The sequence below is a fragment of the Myxine glutinosa genome, chromosome 1 (genome assembly GCF_964187855.1).
Source record: "Myxine glutinosa chromosome 1, kmMyxGlut1.1, whole genome shotgun sequence".
NCBI lineage: Eukaryota > Metazoa > Chordata > Myxini > Myxiniformes > Myxinidae > Myxine > Myxine glutinosa.
The window spans coordinates 133,328,937-133,351,296 of record NC_136261.1 but is presented as its reverse complement, the minus strand read 5'-3'; the positions used below and the strand labels follow the sequence as shown (position 1 = coordinate 133,351,296).

At 42.8% G+C, this 22,360-nt stretch overlaps 1 protein-coding gene across 1 annotated transcript in view; it reads right to left on the bottom strand.

Moving 5' to 3' along the window:
• Nucleotides 1–22,360, bottom strand: part of LOC137428692 (DENN domain-containing protein 2A) — a 277,280-nt gene that overhangs the window by 205,664 nt on the left and 49,256 nt on the right. The window contains exon 2 of the mRNA XM_068118598.2: nt 5,117–5,208. Within this exon, the coding sequence (XP_067974699.2) occupies nt 5,117–5,208 (92 nt within the window). The remainder of the gene's footprint in view (nt 1–5,116; nt 5,209–22,360) is intronic.

The following is a 22,360-nucleotide window of genomic DNA, read 5'->3' as shown; positions in this document are numbered from 1 at the left end:
CATGCATTAATGGGAGTTGTTTACATTGCTGGAAAGTTCACTTTCAATAGTAAAATGGAAATAAAGAATGACATGCACTGTAGCATTCCAAATGCATTTTCCTTCTGGATTTAAGCCACAGCTGCTTAATGGAAGGACGAAACAATTACTCATAAGCATCATCATCATCATCATCATCATGGTTGCCTCTCATAGCTGAAGATGGTCGTTCACATGTGGCATACAATAAACCTGAAAACGTAAATCAGTTTTATATAGTACAGGAGCTGCTGCGCAAAAACAGTACTCTGACATATTGCAAGTACTGTAATGTGTGTAATCTGGTGTTAAGCGATATCGAAGAAAACTAGGCCACTTGTTACCTGCAGCTGAGGCAAGAATTTTGATTTTGCCCAAGGTCCTGGCAACAACACGCCTCCTCTTCAAGGACGACACCATGGCATTTTTAAAGTCCACCAACTAATACTGGCAGACAGACGCCCAGTTTAACGTCCATCCGAGGGATTCATTAATTTTGAAATTCAGATTCATCCTTAGAGAAGCAAATCAGATTAAGCTATAAATTATCTGCATGCCGTTCTCAATGGATAAATGAAATATCCATTCTAAAGGCTTCTTAGATCGTATCGACTTTCATGAATCAGATAAGTTCGGCAAGAGCAAGTCCAAAGTGTGTGTACGTAAATCAAAGAAAGCCACAAGTGTGTCAAAAGATTATACGATCATGATACTCGCTCGAGATCAAGACACCAAAGTTGTTCTATTTTCAAATATATGTCCTCATCATTTGCAAGAAAATATTGCTCTTCGGATTATTACCTTCCTCATGGTTGGGAGTAAAACTTTTACATTACAATGTTGGTGAACTTTGTTCGGTAAAATGCAAACTTTTGTTCTTCAAACATTTGTGAACACGGACCTGTGCAAACTTGTTTTTGCTGAACATGAACTTGGGTGACCTTCAAACTTTTTCTCACATTTCTATCATGCCTTGTGATAGTAAAGTCTTTGTTATATACAGTAATCTTTATCAGTACGTATTTCACATTCAATGTAAAAGCCACACTCCAAATGATGGAGAAATGTTGATGTTCTCATCTGAAACACTGACTAAAATGCTGAAGATCTGTCTCCAATGGATTAAAAGTGTTAAAACTATTTAAAAAAACTAAAAAAAACGAGAGCAATGCGACTATGTCACCAATATGCCTCGGCATAGTCCCACAACGGGTATATGCCCTCGTTCACTGTCCTAAAAAGAAACAAAATTGATTTAAATCCCTTCAACTGTTTTCAAGTATCACATTTTCACCAGCCATGACGGGTATCACATTTCCACCAGCCATGATGGGTTTCACATCGATCGGTGAAGCGGTTTCAGAGAAGGGATTTTTTAAAATATCGGCTTTCAAGCTAATATGGCTGCCACACCACATGCCATATGACCTTAAAAATGTACACTCTGCATAGATATGGGTAGGGGATCACAATTGTGAAGTTTAGTGTTGATCGGATAAGGTTCATTTTTCTATCAAAGATGGCTGCCAAACCACGTGACATACGACATCATTTTCGAACTATGTGCAACAGTGCTGTTAGATGATATTTGCAAAATTTCGCATCGATACGGTAAGCGGTTTCAGAGATATAATTATTTCATATTTTCCTTCAATCCAATATGGCTACCACAACATGTGACTAATGACGTTTTTGTGGTCATCTTGTAATCGCCATGCCTAGTCAATGACACATGTAAAGTTTCGAGTCAATCGAGTTGGTGGTTTTGTGGTTGGTGGTTGGTGGTTTATTTGGGAGAAGATGTTTTTTTAGGGCTTTAGGTTAAATTCAATATGGCTGCCAAACCATGTGACCTATGATGTCAGAAATTTAATATTTCAATACAAATGTGTCATGTATCATGTGCATGCAATTTCAGATTTTTAGGATAAGGAATTCGATTAAAACATTTTTGGCTGGTATACCACTTCACCTATGATGTCATCATGAGGGGCGAAGGGTTAGGAATGACCGGGATGGTGGTGGAGAACTGAGCAACTCATCCATAAAATATCCCATGTGGTCTGCGCCTCAGATATCCTCTCCGAATCAAACTCCTACCGCATGGCTTCTCGTGCCGACCCCTGTTTTTAACTAAATGCGGTGGTGTGAAAGGCTGGTGTCTGGTGCCTTAAAACCAGGCTTGCCCCGGGGAGGTCGAACTTGTTAGCCTTGGCCGGCAGTCTGCCGAGGAGAAGGACAACTCTGATTTCAAACCCGGGTGGGTTGAGCTCGTTAGCCTTGGTCAGCAGTCTTCCAAAAATGTGGGTGAGGCACTGTTGTCTCGAAGCAGACTAGTTAACCCCTCCCAGCCCTTTTTGTTCTGTGAAGAGACAACGTTTTACATTTGTCTTGTTTCAATCCAAGGCACTGGGTATTCTGCTTTTGTTTTATTTGTGTAGCCCCCCACCTCGAGTGGCCTAAATGGCTTTGTGGCAAGCAATATCCCATAAAAAAGAAATTATCATGCCCCATTGGGAGTAGTTGACAATGTGTCAAGTTTCGAATTTTTCCATTCAGCGGTTTCCAAGAAATAAATTTTTTTAATTATTTGCATTTAATCCAAGATGGCTGCCATACCACGTGACCTATGACATCACAATTATCATAAAAAACATTCTGCATCGGTGTCACTCCTACCATGAAAGTTTTGTCTCAATCGGACATGTGGTTGCTGAGAAAAAGGAGGTTTAGGACGTACGGACGGATGGACAGACGGACGGACGGACAACCCGAAAACATAATGCCTCCAGCCACCTTTTGGGGTGGAGGCATAAAAAAAAATTCTTTAACGTGGAAGGTTACGGACTATATAGTCCTCATCGAGGCCAGGCCTTAAATAAAATAACTGCATTGGTAAATGTGAGAAAAGAGAAATAAAAGAGAAAAAATGTAAAAGGGAAGAGTGAACATGAGTAAGAAAGGTGCATGATGAAAAGTGTATGGTGTTGGTTTGTGAGAAAGAGAGATTACCCAGTCGAACCCAGCTGCTCCTGGACTCTGTCATTCTCTTCCGACAAGGTGGAGAAGTTTCTATCAAACCTGGACACTGATTTTGCAACTGGACCAGACATCAGCCCATGGGTCCTAAAATCCTGCTCTGCGGCTCAATCACACACTCTCTCTCTGTGTTCCATTCACCCTCTTTTGATCAAGGTCATCTGCCTTCTGCTTGGAAATCAGCCAACATCACTGCTTTACACAAAAAGGTACAAAAACAGATCCTTGCAACGACAGACCCATGAGCCTGCTCCCAATCATCAGCAAGGTCATGAAATCCATCATTACTTCTGATATAAAATCCTTCCTCTTCTCCAATGGCCTGATATCAGATCATCAATTTGGATTCAGACCAGGTCACTAGACCCTGGACATGTTGCTTCTGCTGTCTCAACAATGGATGGAGGTCCTCAATGCCAAACAGGAGATCAGAGCCGTCTCCCTTGACATATCTTGTGCCTTCGATACGGTCTAGCACCCCGTTCTGCTCACCAAACTCTCCTCTTATGGTATCCATGGAAACCTCCACGCATGGCTTGCGGACTTCCTCTAAGGTCACAGTCAACGTGTGGCCCTGAATGGAATTCTCTCATCTCCTCATCCTGTTCAGGCGGGAGTTCCTGAAGGCAGTGTTCTGGGCCCTGTGCTTTTTCTGGTCTTCATGAATGATCTCTCCGACTCTCTGGAAAATCCTCTCTATCTCTTTGCTGATGACTCCATTCGCTGCCGCTCCATATCTCAACCCTCAGATCGGCAGGCCTCTTCACTCTCTGCAGACCTGGACAAAATCACAAACTGGTCAAACAAGTGGAACATGTCTTTCAATCCCGACAAATCTCACACTCTCACCATGTCTCTCTTAAAAGACCATCTGGAAAACCCTCCCATCTACTTTCTCAACAATCCTCTCAAAGAAGTTCTGTCACTCAAGCTTTTGGGTCTCACTATCTGCCATGATCTTTCCTGGGAAAACCACATTTCCAAGCTGGCCTCCAAAGCCAGTCGTCGTCTGGGCATCCTCCATCGTGCGAAATCCTTCCTTGGCACCTCTCAGCTACTCCCCACATACAAAGCTTTCATCCGCAGCTTGATGGAATACTGCTCTCCCCTTTGGGCTGGTGCACCTGCCTCACAACTAGCTCGGCTTCACGCTGTTGAATCCAAAGCTTTTAGAATAATTGGAATCTCCTGCGATGAAGCCGATTCTGAGGGCCTTTCACTTACTCACCGCAGGCAGGTTTGTGGTCTTTCTGTCTTCTACCGACTCCTCTCCGGCCCAGCTGCCCCTGCTCTGTCTGTGCTCTGTCCCCCAAATATTCCTGCAGGATGCACAAGATCTGCCACCAACCCTTTGCTGGGGTTGCCAAAAATTCCGGTGCACAGAGCCCATTTGGATCAAATCTCCGGGCAGATGCAGTAAATTGGCAATCGCTCCTGATCAGAGTGCAATATTTGAATGAGATAAAGTAAGGATGAAAATAGTTGATAATTCCAGCAAATAACTATCGGTCTTCGAAATGGAGACACACAAAAATAAAATCACAAGAATGGAGTGGTTAAAGGTATCCACTGTAAAATATCACAAAACGCAACTGTTTCAGGCTTTGCCCTTCATCGGAGCAAAAGAGAGAGACAGTCTCGCCTTTCTGCTCTGATGAAGAGTATAGCTAGAAACGTGATCATTATGTGATCGTTCACAGCAGCCAACCTTATCCACCTTATGTGCTTGTTTTTTCAGGCAAGGATAGCACAGGATTCTGAACAGATTTGATGTGACTGTGCTCATGAGCAATGTGTTTGTAAATAAGGAGCTTGGCTTCAGCTTTTAATGTGAGTGTTGCAGTTTAACAGCGATATTGATATTTACCGCTCGGTCCTTCCCCCACCACCCACCCCCGACACCTTCCGCCCCCCCCCCCCCCACCTCCCCTCACTTCACTTTAGCATTGTGAATCAATTTACTCTGCAGACCTGAAATTCTTTCATGAAGAATTTGTTCATGACATGCTTTCAAACACGGATGAGGACACATGGTTTGCAGATGTTATATACATCCCACCTTTCCTCAGCTGGTTTGCCAGAACTGGACTGCTTTGCTCCAGCTCCTTTATTGGCTGTCATCGTTGTGCCACAAGATTTTTGCTTCCATCCCTGTGTAAAGAAACAATCGAGGCAACCGGTGTTTAGCTGTCTTCACCACGATACGGGTTTGTAAATACAAGCAAATGTAGATACATATAACGAACTTACACAAATGTTATGGCATGACAAGCAATACACATGGTTTTGTTTTTTCAAGTATGCCTAATAAAAGGTCATTTTGTTCATCATGCCTCAGTCATAAAATTTTAAAGGTAGCAGGCATACACGAGGTCACATCTTAATACATACAGTCGTGGCGAAAAATATTGGCACCCTCACACTTTTTTCAAATAATGCACCATTTCTTCCAGAAAATTGTTGAAATTGAAAAATCCTTTGGTGTCCACATATGTATTTCTTTGGTTTGCAGTGGAACAAAACAAAAAGAGCTGAAAAAATGATAAAATCTAAGCTTATTCCACACAGAAATCCTAAAATGGCCTGGACAATATTATTGGCACCTTTTAGAAGTTGTTAGAAATAATTAGATTTCAAGCAGGTGATTCTCCTTTACTTTGGAATTAAACTTACCTGTGGAGAGTTGCAGGTGCCTGCAATATAAAAATCACTCATTCAACCAGTTTGAATAGAGAAAAGCAGTCATTCTGCTGTTTTGTGTCACTGTGTGTACCGCAATGAGCATGGAGAAAACAAAGAAAACCAGAGAATTGTCTGAGGAGGTCAGACACAAGATTGTAGCCAGGCATGGACAATCTCAAGGCTACAAATCCATTTCCAGAGACCTTGATGTTCCTGTGTACACTGTACGCAATGTTAACAGGAAGTTTAAGGCCCATTGCACTGTAGCCAACCTCCCTGGACGTGGCCGCAAGAGAAAACGTCATCGAAGATTGCAGCGAAGGATTGTTCGAATGGTGGAGAAAACACCTCAATCAACTGCCAAACAGATTCAAGCTGACCTTCAGACACAAGGTACGACAGTTTCAACTTGCACAATCCGTCGGCAACTAAATGAAAGGGGGTTCTATGGTCGGAGACCCAGGAGGACCCCACTGCTAAGAAAGTCTGACTGTAGTTTGCCAAAACACACCTGAACAAGCCAAAATCCTTCTGGCAGAATGTCCTGTGAACAGATGAGACCAAATTAGAGCTTTTTGGTAACGCACATCATCTCTATGTTTACAGAAAACAAAATGAAACCTTCAAAGAAAAGAACACCTTCCCTACAGTCAAACATGGAGGAGGTTCAGTGATGTTTTGGGGTTGCTGTGATGCCTCTGGCACTGGGTGCCTTGAATGTGCACATGGCATCATGAAATCAGGAGATTACCAAGGCACTTTGGAGCGCAACTTTTCGTTCTCTGTTTTCCCAGTCTTTTCACCCCATAGCCCTCTTCCTTGTGTAAATCTCAACCCCCCCCCCCCCCCCAAAAAAAATAAAAATAAATTCCTTCTCTGTTCTTATTCCTTGTTCTCATTCGTTTATTCATTCTTATTCTTTCGTTCGTTCTTCGACCACGTGTTTCTCCCCCATTTCCCCAGATAGTTTTCACTGTTATTAACCTTCAATGTATACACTTTCCCCTCAAGATCTGTATTCCGTCATATATTATAACACCTTTTTCTTCTTCTTCTTTAAAAAGCTGCTTTCGACTTGCTCACCAAATCTATTCATCCCAAAAAAAATTCCATCTCCTATAGTGCCTTTTTTCTACATTCCCTAAACTCTCCTGCACTCCATCCTCCCTCCAGCATCCTTAAACGTATTCTTAACTCGAAGGTCACAAGAAACACATTTTGCAATAAATGTTCGTTTCCCATTAATCGTACACTTTCAAAAATCCAATCTCACCCCTCCCCTCAAAATCTTCCCCATAACCCCTCCCCTCCAAATCTTCCCCATCACCCCTCCCCTCCAAATCTTCCCCATCACCCATCCCTTTCAAATCTTCCCCCTTTCCCCTCCCCTCCTAATCCTCCCCATCACCCATCCCTTTCAACTCTCCCCCCTAGCCCCCTCCCTCCTAAACTACCCCCTCACCCCTCCCCTCCAAGACCCCCCTCGCCCCTCCCCTCCTAGACTCCTCCCTCACCCCTCCCCTCCAAATCTCCCCCATATCCCATCCCTTTCAAATCCCTCCCCTTGTCCCTTCCCTCCCAAACTCCCCCCTCACCCCTCCCCTTCAAATATCCCCACCCTCATTTCTTCTCAATTTCCCCCCTCTCACTCCCCTCCTCAAAGCGTCCTCCCCGCTTCTTCCCCCTTCCAACTCTCACCTCCATCTCCCCCAACCTTCTGCCTCGCTCTTCCCCCTCCTCAAATAACACCTCATTGTGCCTCACCCAATCACCATCAAACCTTTTGTCCGCCCCATCCTTCCCTTTCTCCGAGCTATTCTGAAATCTCTGACACACCTTCAACAGCTCTCCCTAACTCTTCCACCTCTTCCACATCTTACCCTACCCCTCCTCCCCCCTGTTCTGTATCCGATGCTCCCCCTTCCTCTTCATTAACGGTATGGACCTCAAACATCCGGGGCCTTCGTTCAAACTTAACTGATCTCTCCATACAGGTTGCTTCTGTCAAACCAGACGTGATCTGCTTAACAGAAACTTTCCTCCTTCATGATGTCTCTGATTCCTTAGTATCTCTCCCGGGTTACTCCCTCCTCCGGTATGATAGACCTGAGCCTCGTCCTGGAGGTGGGGTTGCTATCTTTATCAAAAACTCTCTTCCTCACTCGCCCTGCACTGCACTCTCTCCACCTCACCCCCAGGAATACCTCTGGCTACGGCTTCCCCTTCGCTCCCACCTCTTGTTCATATGTGTGTTGTACCGTCCACCAAACAGTGATGACTCCATCTACATCTTGCTGTCTGATAATATGGACCAACTTCTATCTACTCATCCCAACTCTCTCTTCCTCATACGTGGTGATTTCAATTGTCACCATGCCAGTTGGCTGGGTGTGGGTACCTCTCTCACCAGCCATGGCTCTTCAGCAAAGGACTTCTGTGACTCACTGGGACTGACACAATCTGTCAATTTCCCGACCCGGATCTCAGTCAACGGAGCATCTTCTCTTCTGGACTTGGTTATGTCTAACTTCCATGAAAATGTCTGCTGCTCTTCTTCTGCTCCAATCGGATCATCTGATCATGTCCTTGTTAAAGTGGACATCTCTCTGACCATTCTCAGGGAGCCTGCTCAGCGTCGACGAGTCTGGCATTTCACTCAGGCCAACTGGCACGGTCTTCAAGCAGCAATCAATCATCTGGACTGGTCTCCCATCTCTACCACCTCTGACATCAACTCATCCTGGGAATTCTTCCAAAGTAAATTGCTCTCTCTCATGCACAGATTTATCCCATCTCATCTTCAGTTGTCATACCCTTCCTCCCGTCCATGGTACACGGAATCTTGTGGTGCGGCTGTTGCCCAGAAACAACTTGCCTTCGTCTCCTGGAAAGCAAATCCAACGGAAGGAAATCTCATTTCCTTTCACAAAGCCCGAAACAAGTGTGTGTCCACCCTCAGGAGAGCCAGGAAACAATATCTCTCCGTTCTCAAGACCGAACTCTCTTATCTGTCTCCGTCTTCCAAATCCTGGTGGCGTCTGGTCAAATCTGTTTCTGGTGTTTGTTCCCCCTCCATCCCCTCCCTTACCTCAAACGGCTACACAGCTGACTCCGCACGTGAAAAAGCTGAATGCCTCAACTCTGTGTTTGCCTCTAAATCTTGTGTCCCAAACCCATCCCTCTCTGTACCCACCATACCCAGTCGTACCCAGCTGCTCCTGGACTCTGTGTCCTTTCCTCCTGACAAGGTGGAAAAGTTTCTGTCAACCCTCGACTCTGATTCTGCAACTGGACCTGACGGCATCAGCCCACGGGTTCTAAAATCCTGTTCTTCCGCTCTTTCACTCCCTCTCTCTGTTCTCTTCACCCTCTCTTTTGCTCAAGGTCAACTGCCATCTGCTTGGAAATCAGCCAACATCACCGCTTTGCACAAAAAAGGTGCAAAAACAGATCCTAGCAACTACAGACCAATCAGCCTTCTCCCAATTATCAGCAAAGTCATGGAATCCATCATTGCTTCGGATATGAAATCTTTCCTCTACTCCAATGGCTTGATCTCTGATCATCAATTTGGTTTCAGACCAGGTCACTCTACTCTGGACATGCTGCTTCTGCTGTCTCAACAATGGATGGAGGTCCTCAATGCCAAACAGGAAATTAGAGCTGTCTCCCTCGACATATCACGTGCCTTCGATACGGTCTGGCACCCCGCTCTGCTCACCAAACTCTCCTCCTTTGGTATCCATGGAAATCTCCACGCATGGCTGGCGGACTTCCTCTCTAGTCGTCGTCAACGTGTGGCCCTGAATGGGTTTCTCTCATCTCCTCTTCCTGTTCAGGCTGGAGTTCCCCAAGGCAGTGTTCTGGGCCCTGTGCTTTTTCTCGTCTTCATCAATGATCTCTCTGACTCTCTTGAAAATCCTATCTATCTCTTTGCTGATGACTCCACTCTCTGCCGCTCCATTCCTCATCCCTCAGATCAGCAGTCTGCAGCCTCCTCACTCTCTGCAGACCTGGACAAAATCACAGAATGGGCAAACAAGTGGAACATGTCTTTCAATCCTGACAAATCTCACACTCTTACGATGTCTCTCCGAAAAGACCGACTGGACAACCCTCCCATCTACTTTCTGAATAATCCTCTCCAAGAAGTTCTGTCACTCAAGCTTTTGGGTCTCACTATCTGCCATGATCTTTCCTGGGAAAACCACATTTCCAAGCTGGCCTCCAAAGCCAGTCGCCGACTGGGCATCCTCCGTCGTGCGAAGGCCTTCCTTGGCACACCTGAGCTCCTCACCACATACAAGGCTTTCATCCGCAGCTCAATGGAGTACTGCTCTCCTCTCTGGGCTGGTGCTCCTGCCTCACACCTAGCTCGTCTTCACGCTGTTGAAACCAAAGCGTTCAAAATCATTGGAATCTCCTGCGATGACGCTATCTCCGAGGGGCTTTCACTTAATCACCGCAGGCAGGTTGGTGGTCTTTCCGTCTTCTACCGACTCCTCTCCGGCCTTGCTCCCCCAGCTCTCTCTGCGCTCTGTCCCCCAAATATTCCTGCAGGTCGCACAAGATCTGCCTGCAACCCTCTTATGGTTAAACTGCCAAAATCAAGACTCTCTGCTCACCTTCACTCCTTCATTCCTCTTTTCTCCCACCTCTGGAACAAACTCCCTCACTCTCTTCAATCCCACTCCTCCCCCCAGGTCTTTAAAACGGCTGTTCACCACCATCTCTTATCTTCCCCAATCCAACACCTTGATCTTTTCTACCCCCGCTAATTTCACCCCAAATCCACTTTTTTGAGGTGACTTTTGACTTCTTTCCTGGAAGTCCTTGGTGTCCTTGCGTTTTATACCTATCCTGCCTCCCCCCAGGCCCTCTCCCTCCAAAAACATCTCCCGATGTCCCTGCTCTCAAATGTTGTTTGTGTGCTTCCTCCCCTTCTCTCCCCATCTTGTCAACCGCTCCCCTTTTTATATACTTTGTTTGCTTGTTTGTTTGATTTGTTTGTTTGATAAATGTTAGCTCTTTCATGAGCCTCGACTCTGTACACAAAAAAAAAAAAAAAACCCAGTGTCAGAAAGCTGGGTCTCCGTTGATGGTCATGGGTCCTGCAGCAGGACAATGACCCTAAAAACACTACAAAAAGCACCCAGAAATGGTTCAAGACAACATGCTGAACTGTTCTGAAGTGGCCAGCAATGAGTCCAGATCTAAATCCCATTGAACACCTGTGGGGAGATCTGAAAACAGCAGTTGGGAGAAGGCACCCTTCAAATCCGGGAGAACTGGAGCAGTTTGTACAAGAAGAGTGGGCTAAACTGCTAGTAGAGAGGTGTAGGAAGCACATTCATGGCTATAGGAAGTGCTTGACTGCAGTTATTTTGTCCAAAGGCTGTGCGACCAAATATTAAGTCTCGGGTGTCAATAATTTTGTCAATGCCATTTCTTTTTATTTTGTGATTTTAAAGGATATATTAAGTTCTGAATCAAAAACAAAGGTTCTGTAATATTAACAGTATGAATGAATGAATGATCGTTTTAAGGCCATTTTCCCCGCTAGAGCAGGGGTTAGCCTTGCGGACCCCATGACAATCATGGTTCCCTGTTTGAGGCAATGTTTTATGGCCGGATGCCCTTCCTGGCGCCAACCCTTAGTCGCCTCTTATGATGCGCAGGGATACGGTGTACCTATTCTAAACCAGGGTACACACCGGGATCATTCATCCCAGCAAGCTGGTACTCAATTTGCCGACCTCGGAAGGATGACAGGCTGAGTCAACCCCCCTGGTGTTAATTTAGCGATCGACCGGGATTCGAACCCAGGATCCTAGGATCCCAAGCCGGCACCCTAACCGCTAAGCCAACACCAGGCTATGTAATATTAACAGTGAAATAAAGAATTGTGGACACCAAATACTTTTGTCAATTTCAACTTATTTTTCGAGAAAATTGTGAGTTATTTGAAAAAGGTTCAAGGTTCCCAATATTTGTGGCCACGACTGTATGTATATTGTATAATCACAGGCCACATCTCAAATCTGATTCTTATCTTCAATTTCTTATGGAAGCTGGTCGCTGCCTTCTCATTTCAACTACATTAATATATGTAGTACATCAATCCTCTTCATATCATCACGAACATTGCCAATCGTAATTGTATGTCCATGTTGTGCCTACTCATTCCCAACCACTTCTTTGTCATAAATATGGTAATCTGATACTCCACCCTTTAGCTATTTCAACAACTTCAACATATACAGATGAAAATGTCAAATATTTCATGGAGGGGCTGAGGGGTGGGGACAAGACAAGTGAAGTGAAAATTTAAAAAACTGCATGTCATTTTGGCATAGCATTGGCATTTTCGCCATCATGATGCTTCAGTGGGCACAAAGCCACCAAGTGGTACCCATATAGTCTCCAGGGATAGGCAGCAAATGTTTTTTTGAATTCTGGCAGAGTAAAGGCACATAATGGAATAGAGAAGGCAAGTGCACGTTTGTCTGCAACAGTGAACAAGATAAATAGATTTTTTTTTCAACGAGGTGTTTATACGATTACCTTTACTGCCGTTTCAAGCGATAGTCCTTCCTCCGAGCAAAAACAGGTGGGCATTAGCGCATTTTTTTTTGCTCCGACAGGCTAATTCCCAAAATGGTAACCACATACAGTGGTAGAAATACTCTTAGAAACATTTACTTCATAAGCATACAATCACCGATATATTTTGAAAATGGATCGTAAACGAGAAAGTCGTTGCAGATTCCCTGAATAACGGTAAGCCTCAATACTATTACAACTATGAACCATGAGCTGCATCATCAAATTGGGTCTAAAAGTGAATTTTTACACAGCTGCATACATCTTACAGACTCGAAGGTCTTTACTTTTGGAAACCGGAAGATCCCAATTTAAATTTCCAGATTCCACACAAGTTTGACCTGCTCTTTTTATGGTGTAGCCTATATGGCAATGCCATCTGGAACAGCATTCGTCTGTCCATTCTGTGTATACCATGTATGTATGAATGTCCCTTCTGCCAGCATTTTGTGGGTTTATTCCTTTTAAAATAGGTTTTCTCTGCAACTGTTGGTCCGATTGATCCAAAACTTTCACCATAGAAGCGCTGCCTTCTGTGTAATTTTTTTTATGGTAATTATGACGTCAAATATCAGTGGTACGGGCGCCATCTTGAATATAAACTAAAAGGAATTGCACCACTATATCTCTGAAACCACCCCATGGAAAAAATTTAAAGGCGGCTCATTGTAAAGTACTCCCTATGGGGAATAACATGTTAATGATGATGTTATAGGTGCCTTCATTATGACGTCATAAATCAACAAGTAGAACGTTTGATCTGATCAGTATGAAATTTCTTGAGCATGATTATTGATTACGTCATCGGTGCATGACATGGGGACAGCAGATCCTCCATTCAGCAGACCCACGCCCGGCTAAGCCATTGTTAGACTGTCGGTCTTGTTGGCCAATGCTATTTGTCAGAATGCAAGTTGACGTTCTTATCTGGGGCGCCTGGGGCAAGATGCTCCTTGTATAAAACATACTCCACTGTCCTTTTGGTTCTGTAAAATGATTTTTTTTTTCTTTTGAAATAACCTGCTCTAGTGTTGGCTATCGAGCCCTTTGGTGCAGCCATTCAGGATACTAAATATATAACCGGAACCAAGAAAGTTATACAAGGTGTGGGCCAGGTGAATATTGCACCACCCATACTCTGCCTTTGAGCCTTGCACAAGTCCTGACACACGCAATCCTAGTCAACCGCCTTGCATACCAGACCGTTCTTATACCTCGACAGCGCTGAATGTGATTACATCAATTGGGAAATTTTCCGGATATTATTCTTTTTGAAAATTTTGAATTTTGAATTGGGATTTAATTCTTTGAATCACAGCCATTTAGAATGTGTTTTGTCTTTTTCAGGAAGAAGGCAAATAAGTAGAGAAATTAGATTTATTGGCGGTGTAAATACAGACTAATATAAATCTTACTTTGTGGAGTCAGTGGTTAATCTAGTTCCCCATTTAATGTCGTCGTTTACAGTCCTAGAGGGAACAAAACAACCAAACAACACACAATAAGCTGCCAACATTATCAACCAATATCCAAATACAGCCCGATAACTTTGACTCTTGGCTACTTTACACCTCCGAAAATATACAATGCAATCCATAAATAAATAAGGATATAAAGAGAAAGTGAGAGTCCAAACAAGCTCGGTCTATCCTTTTGAAAAAACAAAAACAGATATGGATGATAAATTTCCAAAATAACCTTCCTGCCTTGTATGGACACCTGTTTTGTTGTTCTAACTGCTATATCATCGCACTCCATTTCATAAATCCTACCAAGTTATTTAATGTTTAGATTTTATCCAAGGCCATGAGCCAAACACATCAGAGCATTTTATGTGTGTCCACATGTCCAACACACAGGCAACAACAGAATAAAAAGGAAAAAAGCTTTATTAAGGCTGGAAGTGATTAATAGATGCATTTTGGAAATATTGTTTGTTTATCCTTCTCCTGTGGTTAGGCACATAAGGCTGCCAAGACAGTTTCATTGGCTAGGGGTTTCAATCCTGGATGTGTCGCCACTCTGACGTGGGATACTCCACTGAGTGTGCAAGAAATGCTCACAATAAATTGTATCTTTGTCTCAAATGTATTGACACCCTTTATTTATTCTCTTAAGGCAAAGTTTCAGCCAATAATAACGCTAATAAATTAAAGAATATGAAAAGTTGCTGTTTGAAATGGAGGTATGAGCAAGCTTGGCATTGATTTCAATGAACTCAGACTTTGTACCCCATTGTATGTTTTGATGGCTCATTAGGAAGAAAAAAGAAAAAAAGAAAATTGCTTGGAATCCCTCATGGTGAAGAGGTGGGTCCGACAAATTTGACGTTGGGTAGTACAAAAAGCAAAGATAAAAAAAAGTTCAAGGACTTGAGGAGGATGGAGGGTATATTGCTTCATGATTACATCACGCATCAACGTTCTTATGGTCAGGAAAAGGAAATGAGGAATCAGAACCATTTCTTGTACTTCATATAGGACAAAAATAAAATGAAGAGATTTTATCTATACACAAAGAATTAAGTTAAGCACCCCTACACAACGAATTAAGGTAAGCACCCCCTAATATATATTCTTTGTGTATATGTATACATTGGCATATATTCTAAGGTATGTGAGATCAAATAATGATTGGTATGACATTAGCAATTATCCATTGATGAAATGCAGATGAGTGCACTCGTAGGGTTGAGTTGGGTTGAGTAGTGATCCGATCACGTGGGTCCTACACACGTTATTGACGCAAAGATCGCTAGAGGTAGTCTCAGAACAATGACTGTACGTTAGAAAACATAAACGTCATCCACACTGTCCGTGATGGACCTATAGCTCCATACTTAAATTGAGGTGAAAATATGCCTAAAATTCCCAAAAAATTTCACCTTAAATTATTCAGAATAAAATATTGAAAACGGCATGATTGTTATGTTTTTATGTGACCATAATATCACTTCTCCAGAAAATATAGCAATATCATGGGTATATTACACTGTTTTGACGACAACAAACTTGTAATGTGCGAGGTTGTAAAAAAACGGGGGGGGTGCTTAACTTAATTCTTTGTGTATACAACAAGTACCTAGGGGCTGCCAAATGTCTGTTTATCAACATGGCTTATCTCTTTTTTAACCCCACTGCAAAAAGCTCCTCAACAGCAAGACTCCTCCACAAACCAAGTACCAAGGAGCAAAACCAATGTATTCATGTTGATCTCTACTCCCACGGGTCTATAAAAATTCTACCTTTACAAAATCATGCTACCTATGTAATGGACTACTCTGATATGAATGAATGAATGATCGTTTTAAGGCCATTTTTCCCCGCTAGAGCGGGGGTTAGCCTTGCGGGCCCCATGACAATCATGGTTCCCTGTTTGAGGCAATGTTTTTATGGCCGGATGCCCTTCCTGACGCCAACCCTTGGTCGCCTCTTACGATGCGCAGGGATACGATGTACCTATTCTAAACCGGGCTACACACCGGGATCATTCATCCCAGCAAGCTGGTACTCAATTTGCTGACCTCGGAAGGATGACAGGCTGAGTCAACCCCCCTGGCGTTAATTCAGCGATCGACTGGGATTCGAACCCAGGATCCTAGGATCCCAAGCCGGCACCCTAACCGCTAAGCCAACACCAGGCAACACTCTGATGATGCCAATAAATAGATCGAAAAAAATTCATTATTTTTAATATACTGTACTCGGGGTATCATATACTGGATATTCTGACAGGACAGCTCTGAGGTAAAGTACCCACTTTCCCCCCCGATCTTGAAATGGGTATAGGACCTGACTGCAAACTATTGGCATTCTGCAGGCAATATGTTTTACCACGTTGTACACTGGCCTTTTGGAGAAGGCATTAAGCAAGCAATTTCATCTGCTGTGCTTGACTGGTAGACGTAAAAGATCTCGTGGTACCTAGCTTTCATTAAGATAGGCCATTGTGCACCAATAGCCTGGCCAAATTTAGAAATGCTGCCTTGACTGCCACTAGTGAATCGCACAGCATGTTTTATGCCAATAAACTGCTTCAGAACCGATGCTCCTATTTAGGATTATGGTATTCAGAAGAATGGCATAATAAAGTACAAGTGCTAAAAGTGAAAAGGTGATTTATTTTCACAAGCTCAGTCTTTTGAACTTCTAGGCCTCATGAACAGCCAAGACCTCTCAAAACCAAACCATAAAGTAAAGCTGTCCTCCAAAGGCAGCCACAAACGGAGCATCCTACATCATTCCTAGTTATTCCTTGTAGATCAATCAGAACTACTCAGCCTACGAGGCTTATCCATACCTCAATAGAGCAATGTTCTCCCTTTACAGAGTGGCGCCCAACTTCAGTCGTCTCTCCTAGATTTTGTGGAATATAAAGTTATGAATATTATTGGCATCAACTGTGATGAGGCAAAAGCATAGGACTTGTTGCTCGAACATTGCAGACATGTTAATGGCATCTTTGTTTTCAGGGCCTTTGCTCCAGTCTTGCTCGCTCTGCTCTCTCTCTTTCAGCCCTCTGACCATGTCAAGCTACTCCAGGACATGTATTATTCCACTAACACCCTCTTGGTTAAACTCCCAAATTCCATGTTCACTGCCCAACTCCACTCTTTTATTCCTCTTTTCTCAGACTTGTGTCACTACCTTCTAGAGGCGGTTCAATCCAACCCCCACTCCAGCCTTCTAGTAGTGGACCATTGCATATATTATGTCACCCCATTGCCCCATCTCCGTACCTGTGATCTTCTCTACTCATTAACCATATCTTAGCCAACCCTTTAACTTGAAAGTTACTGTGTTTCCTCCCTTTCTTTGTTCCTGTTTGTTCATTTCCTTGCTAGTTGTGTCTGACTGTTGCCCCACTGCCACACTAGCACTTCAGTCACGTGAAAAAGTAAGTACATCCCATGTAAAGTTTTGACTTTTTCCACATATTTCAACATAGAGCTATTTGATCTTCATTTCAACAATATTGATAGATAAAGGTGATATAATATAACAAATATCATGAAACATTTACATTTTGTAGTCCATTGTATAATTTAAATAAACATAAATGCAAATTTCGCATGTGGAAAAAGTAAGTACACCCCTACATTTATCACTACTTCAAATACCTAAAATTAGAATCAGGTGCACCAGCTCAGGTGCAAATGATTAGAACATCGTTAGAGAGGATCTTGGAGGAACCCGTCTTATTTAAACCTCAGACATTTAGTTTGGTTTGCTCTTTGTTGTTGAAGTGTGCGGCATCACCATGCCTAGATCAAAAGAGCTCTCTGAGGCCTTCAGAAAGAAGGTTATAGATGCCTTCGAGTCTGGGAAGGGATTTTAAAAGATCTCCAAACAATTTGAAATCAATCATTCGACTGTCCGGAAGATCAACTACAAGTGGAGAAGATTCCAAACAACTGCCAACTTGTTCAGGCCAGGCCGCCCCAGCAAGTTCAGCCCGAGAGCAGACCGCAAGATGCTGAAAGAAGTCTCTGAGAACCCCAGAATGTCATCACGGGGCCTACAGGTAGCTCTTGCCACTGTTGATGTCAAAGTGCACGAGTCTACCATTACAAAGAGGCTGCACAAATTTGATCTACATGGGAGGTGTGCCAGGTGGAAACCTTTGCTGTCCAGAAAGAACATCAGGGCAAGACTAAAGTTTGCCAATGAACACCGAGGCAAAGACCAGCACTTCTGGAACAATGTGCTCTGGACAGATGAGTCAAAGGTAGAACTATTTGGCCACAGCACCAGAAGACATGTTTGGCGAAAACCAAAGACAGCATTTGACCACAAGAACCTGATACCAACTGTAAAGCATGGTGGTGGAAATATTATGGTTTGGGGCAGCTTTGCTGCATCAGGGCCTGGGCAGCTCACCATCATAAAATCCACTATGAATTCTTCATTGTACCAGAGGGTGCTTGAAGATAATGTGAGGCCATCTGTCAGAAAGTTGAAGCTCAACCGAAGGTGGACCTTGCAACATGACAATGACCCTAAACATACCAGTAAATCCACCAAGGAATGGCTGAAAAGAAGGAAATGGAGGGTTCTGGAATGGCCAAGTCAAAGCCCGGATCTAAATCCTATCGAGATGTTGTGGGGGGATTTGAAACGACCTGCGCATGCAAGAAACCCCTCAAACATCGCACAGCTGAAAGAATTCTGCATGGAGGAGTGGGCAAAAAATTCTCCCAGTCGATGTCAGAGACTGGTAGACAGTTATAAGAAACGCCTACTTGAGGTTGTTTCTGCCAAAGGGGGCAATACCACCTATTAGAGCCAAGGGTGTACTTACTTTTTCCACATGCGAAATTTGCATTTATGTTTATTTAAATTACACAATGGACTACAAAATGTAAATGTTTCATGATATTTGTTGTATTATATCACCTTTATCTATCAATATTGTTGAAATGAAGATCAAATAGCTGTATGTTGAAATATGTTGAAAAAGTCAAAACTTTACACGGGGTGTACTTACTTTTTCACGTGACTGTGTTTATTTCAATTATGCAATGGACTACAAAATGTAAATGTTTCATGATATTTGTTATATTATATCACCTTTATCTTTCAAAATTGTTGAAATGAAGATCAAATAGCTGCATGTTGAAATATGTTGAAAAAGTCAAAACTTTACACGGGGTGTACTTACTTTTTCACGTGACTGTATATTGCTTTTTTGGCCTCAGTTGCCTCACTCTTCCATGAGCAATTTATTTTGTCTACCAATTTATGTAAAGTTCCTGGGACAAGTTCCATAACCATCTGCAAACATTCTTTCAATAGTTTATGCCATATACATCTCTTCCAGATATTGATTCAATGAAGCTTGCAGATAAGGAATCACAACCAATACTGCTTCCACATGAAAGGTGCTATAAATGAAGTGCCAACACTATTATTGTCACAAAACTTTCATCACAGTTAAGCTAATTATTTCAAAAGGTAATCTGAAGCCCTTTTGTAAAGCGCACGACAAATTGAGGCACAACAGTTCTCCACGCCAGGCTCGTGATAAAGCTCCTTTTAAATACCTTTTTCACCTGCAATGATTTTATGCTGTACCCATTTTGCAGTTGAGCTGAGAGCTTGAATATTGCACCCACATCAAAAGGTCTGGTGCCTGATCCCTGTCATTTTGATGATGCTCTTGCTCTCTGACTTGATCTCTTACTAAACCATATGATCTTCTCCTCTAAAATGGTTGAAAAGCATCTGTGTCATTTAGATATCTCAGATGAGTTAAATGCATCTCTCTTCAACAGCTATCATGGCCATGCTCTTTCTCACGTTTGAATATAATGGATGCATGGCCTAAACTGCAAAGAAAAGGGCACCCTCATTAGACATTTTTTGTGCCTTCGACAAGGTCTGGCACAAAGCCATGCTCACAAAGCTTTCCACAAGCAGCTTTAATAGTCCTTTAATTATGGCTCTCTAGCACCAAAATGCCTTTGATGATGTTCATTTTACTTTAACTGAAAGCTGTCTCACAGCCTAGTACACATTTAATTGTTGAATAACAACCTATTTCTTTGGAGAAGGATTTGTCCAACAATCAACAAAAGATTTTCCAACAACATTCGAATCATCTTTGCAAATGACTTACACCCGAGTGACAAATATGAAGGAACAGTTTTTATATAGATGAACTGGATACAATAAATTCGTCCTTGTCATACACACAACCTGTCCACCAAATTTCGTCCGAATCCGTCCATAACTTTTTAAGATATCTGAGACACAAACAGACAAACAAGGATGAATACATGTACATATCTGAAATTCGCTACCAGGTGTTTCTGCACATGCGCACCAAGCAATCTGGGGCAGATTACATCATTTTGAAAGTGCCGTAATGGAGGAAACATACTGTATGTATGGGTGTTTTCAAGTTTTGCATCTTTAGTGAACTTCCATTTTTCCTCACATTATGCAATACCACATTAAAGAACTCAATGGAGTCGCCGCTGTCATAAATTGGTAGTCACGGTACTTTCAACGGACTTTCCCTTCATGATAAGTATTCATGGCACTTTCGAAGGATGGAGAACACAACTCAACTCAGCTCAACTCAACCATCTAGGTTCTCAACCAAGGGAGCATCTCACGAGTCAACAATGATACCTGAAATGATACAATGATACCCTGTGGTTTATATGATACAGAAACTCATAAAGTTTTGTACACACTATCAATACACTTAAATGTGAGCTTCGTTTGTCACGTGTAGGTCATCAAGGTGGTACACAAGTTCTGGCCATGTTAGGCTCAGCATGTTTGTCTGCACCAGTGCGCATGCAGCTGTGATCCGAGAACGAAGATCCTGCAGGTTTGCCACCTTGGTGTTGCAAACAACATCTTTGACAAACCCCCACAGAAAAAAATCAAGAGGGGTTATGTCTGGTGATTGTGGGGGCCAAGCGGATGGTTCGTCTCGGCCAATCCAGCGACCTGGGTTTTTTTCATTCAAGATGGCTTGAACGACTAAGGCCCAATGAGGGGGACCGCCATACTGTTGAAAATGATATCAGGTTGCATGTCTTCAATCTGTGGGAAGGCGAATCGTTCCAACATGTTAATGTAAATTGTCGAGGTCACTGTATCCTCCGAAAAGAAAAACGGACCCACCAAGCAGTCATGGAAAAGGCCATGTCACACATTGACCTTTGGACTGTCACGTATGTGTTCAATGACCACGTGGGGGTTTTCAGAGCCCCAGATCCTCACATTGAGCCGGTTGACCTTCCCCGATACATGAAAACAAGCTTTGTCTGTGAACATGACCATTTTCAGGTATTCATCATCCTCTATGCGACTGAGAATTTCAAAGGCAAATGCCTCGCATTTGGGTGTGTCATTTGATTTGAGTTCCTGCATAATCTGCCCCTTATCGGCATGAAGGTTCAGTCTTTTATGCAAAATCCTGTGTACAGTGCTGGTTGATAGTCCCAGTTGTTTGGATGCGTGCGGATTGATTTTCTGGGAGTTTGATGAAATGATTCATGTATTCGTTCAATGTCTGCTGCGCTTGTGCTTGTGCGACCGGTACTTTTCTGTTTCTGACAACTTATAGTCTCCTTAAACCTCTTGTACCACTCTCTGATACTAGTCCGGATGGTGGATTCCTTCCATACTCTGAACGGAAATTATGTTGAACTTGTGTGTCGGATCTCGTCTCGATTAACGATTCGACGCACGGAGCTTTCTCCTGTGGAGTCACCATTTTATTTTACATTAAACCACCAGACCTGAAAATAAAGAAAACTTTATGAGTTTCTGTATCATATAAAATGAAGGGTATCGTTGTATAAGCAAGTTGATTATTAGCTTTCCAACAATACCAATTTCATTATTCCACGATAGTAGGAACCTTTTGGAACAAAGCGTAATGGGCACACGGACAGACGGATGATGTTCCTTTTACTATTAGATACACATATCACAAAGGTATAAATTATTTGGCAGTGCATTTTTGCTTGACCCCCATAATCACCCTGGGTCGTTTATTGAACGGGAGAATTTATTTTTTCAAACCCTTGCAGGGAGCGTGGAGGCTTATTGGAGGGGGGAATTTATTGTAAGGAATGCGATTTTTTTTTCATTATTTATTTTTAACAAACACCAATACCCTCTTTTTGTAAACTTCACATTCCTTACATTTTTTAATTGACTGTATTGCAGCATGAATACTGATTGCTTGATGAACAAAAAGTAAAGAAGAGGGAGAGAAAGGGAGTTTAGAAGGGGTAAGGGGTGGTATGAAGAAATATACGTTTTTTGCACTTAAGATGTAGATGTGCCCTTAAATGAAGAATGGACCCGAATTGGGGCAAATTTAAATGAGAGAAAAAAAAAAGGAAAGGGCAGTTGACAAGAGAGACAAAGTAGGGTAGGGGGTGCATGAGGAGTGGTGAGAAAAGGGAAATACGTTTGGGAGGAGCTAGGAGAAAGGGAAGGAAACGAGCAAGTATGAAGAATAGGAGGAATGGGGAGGGGTATCTAAACTT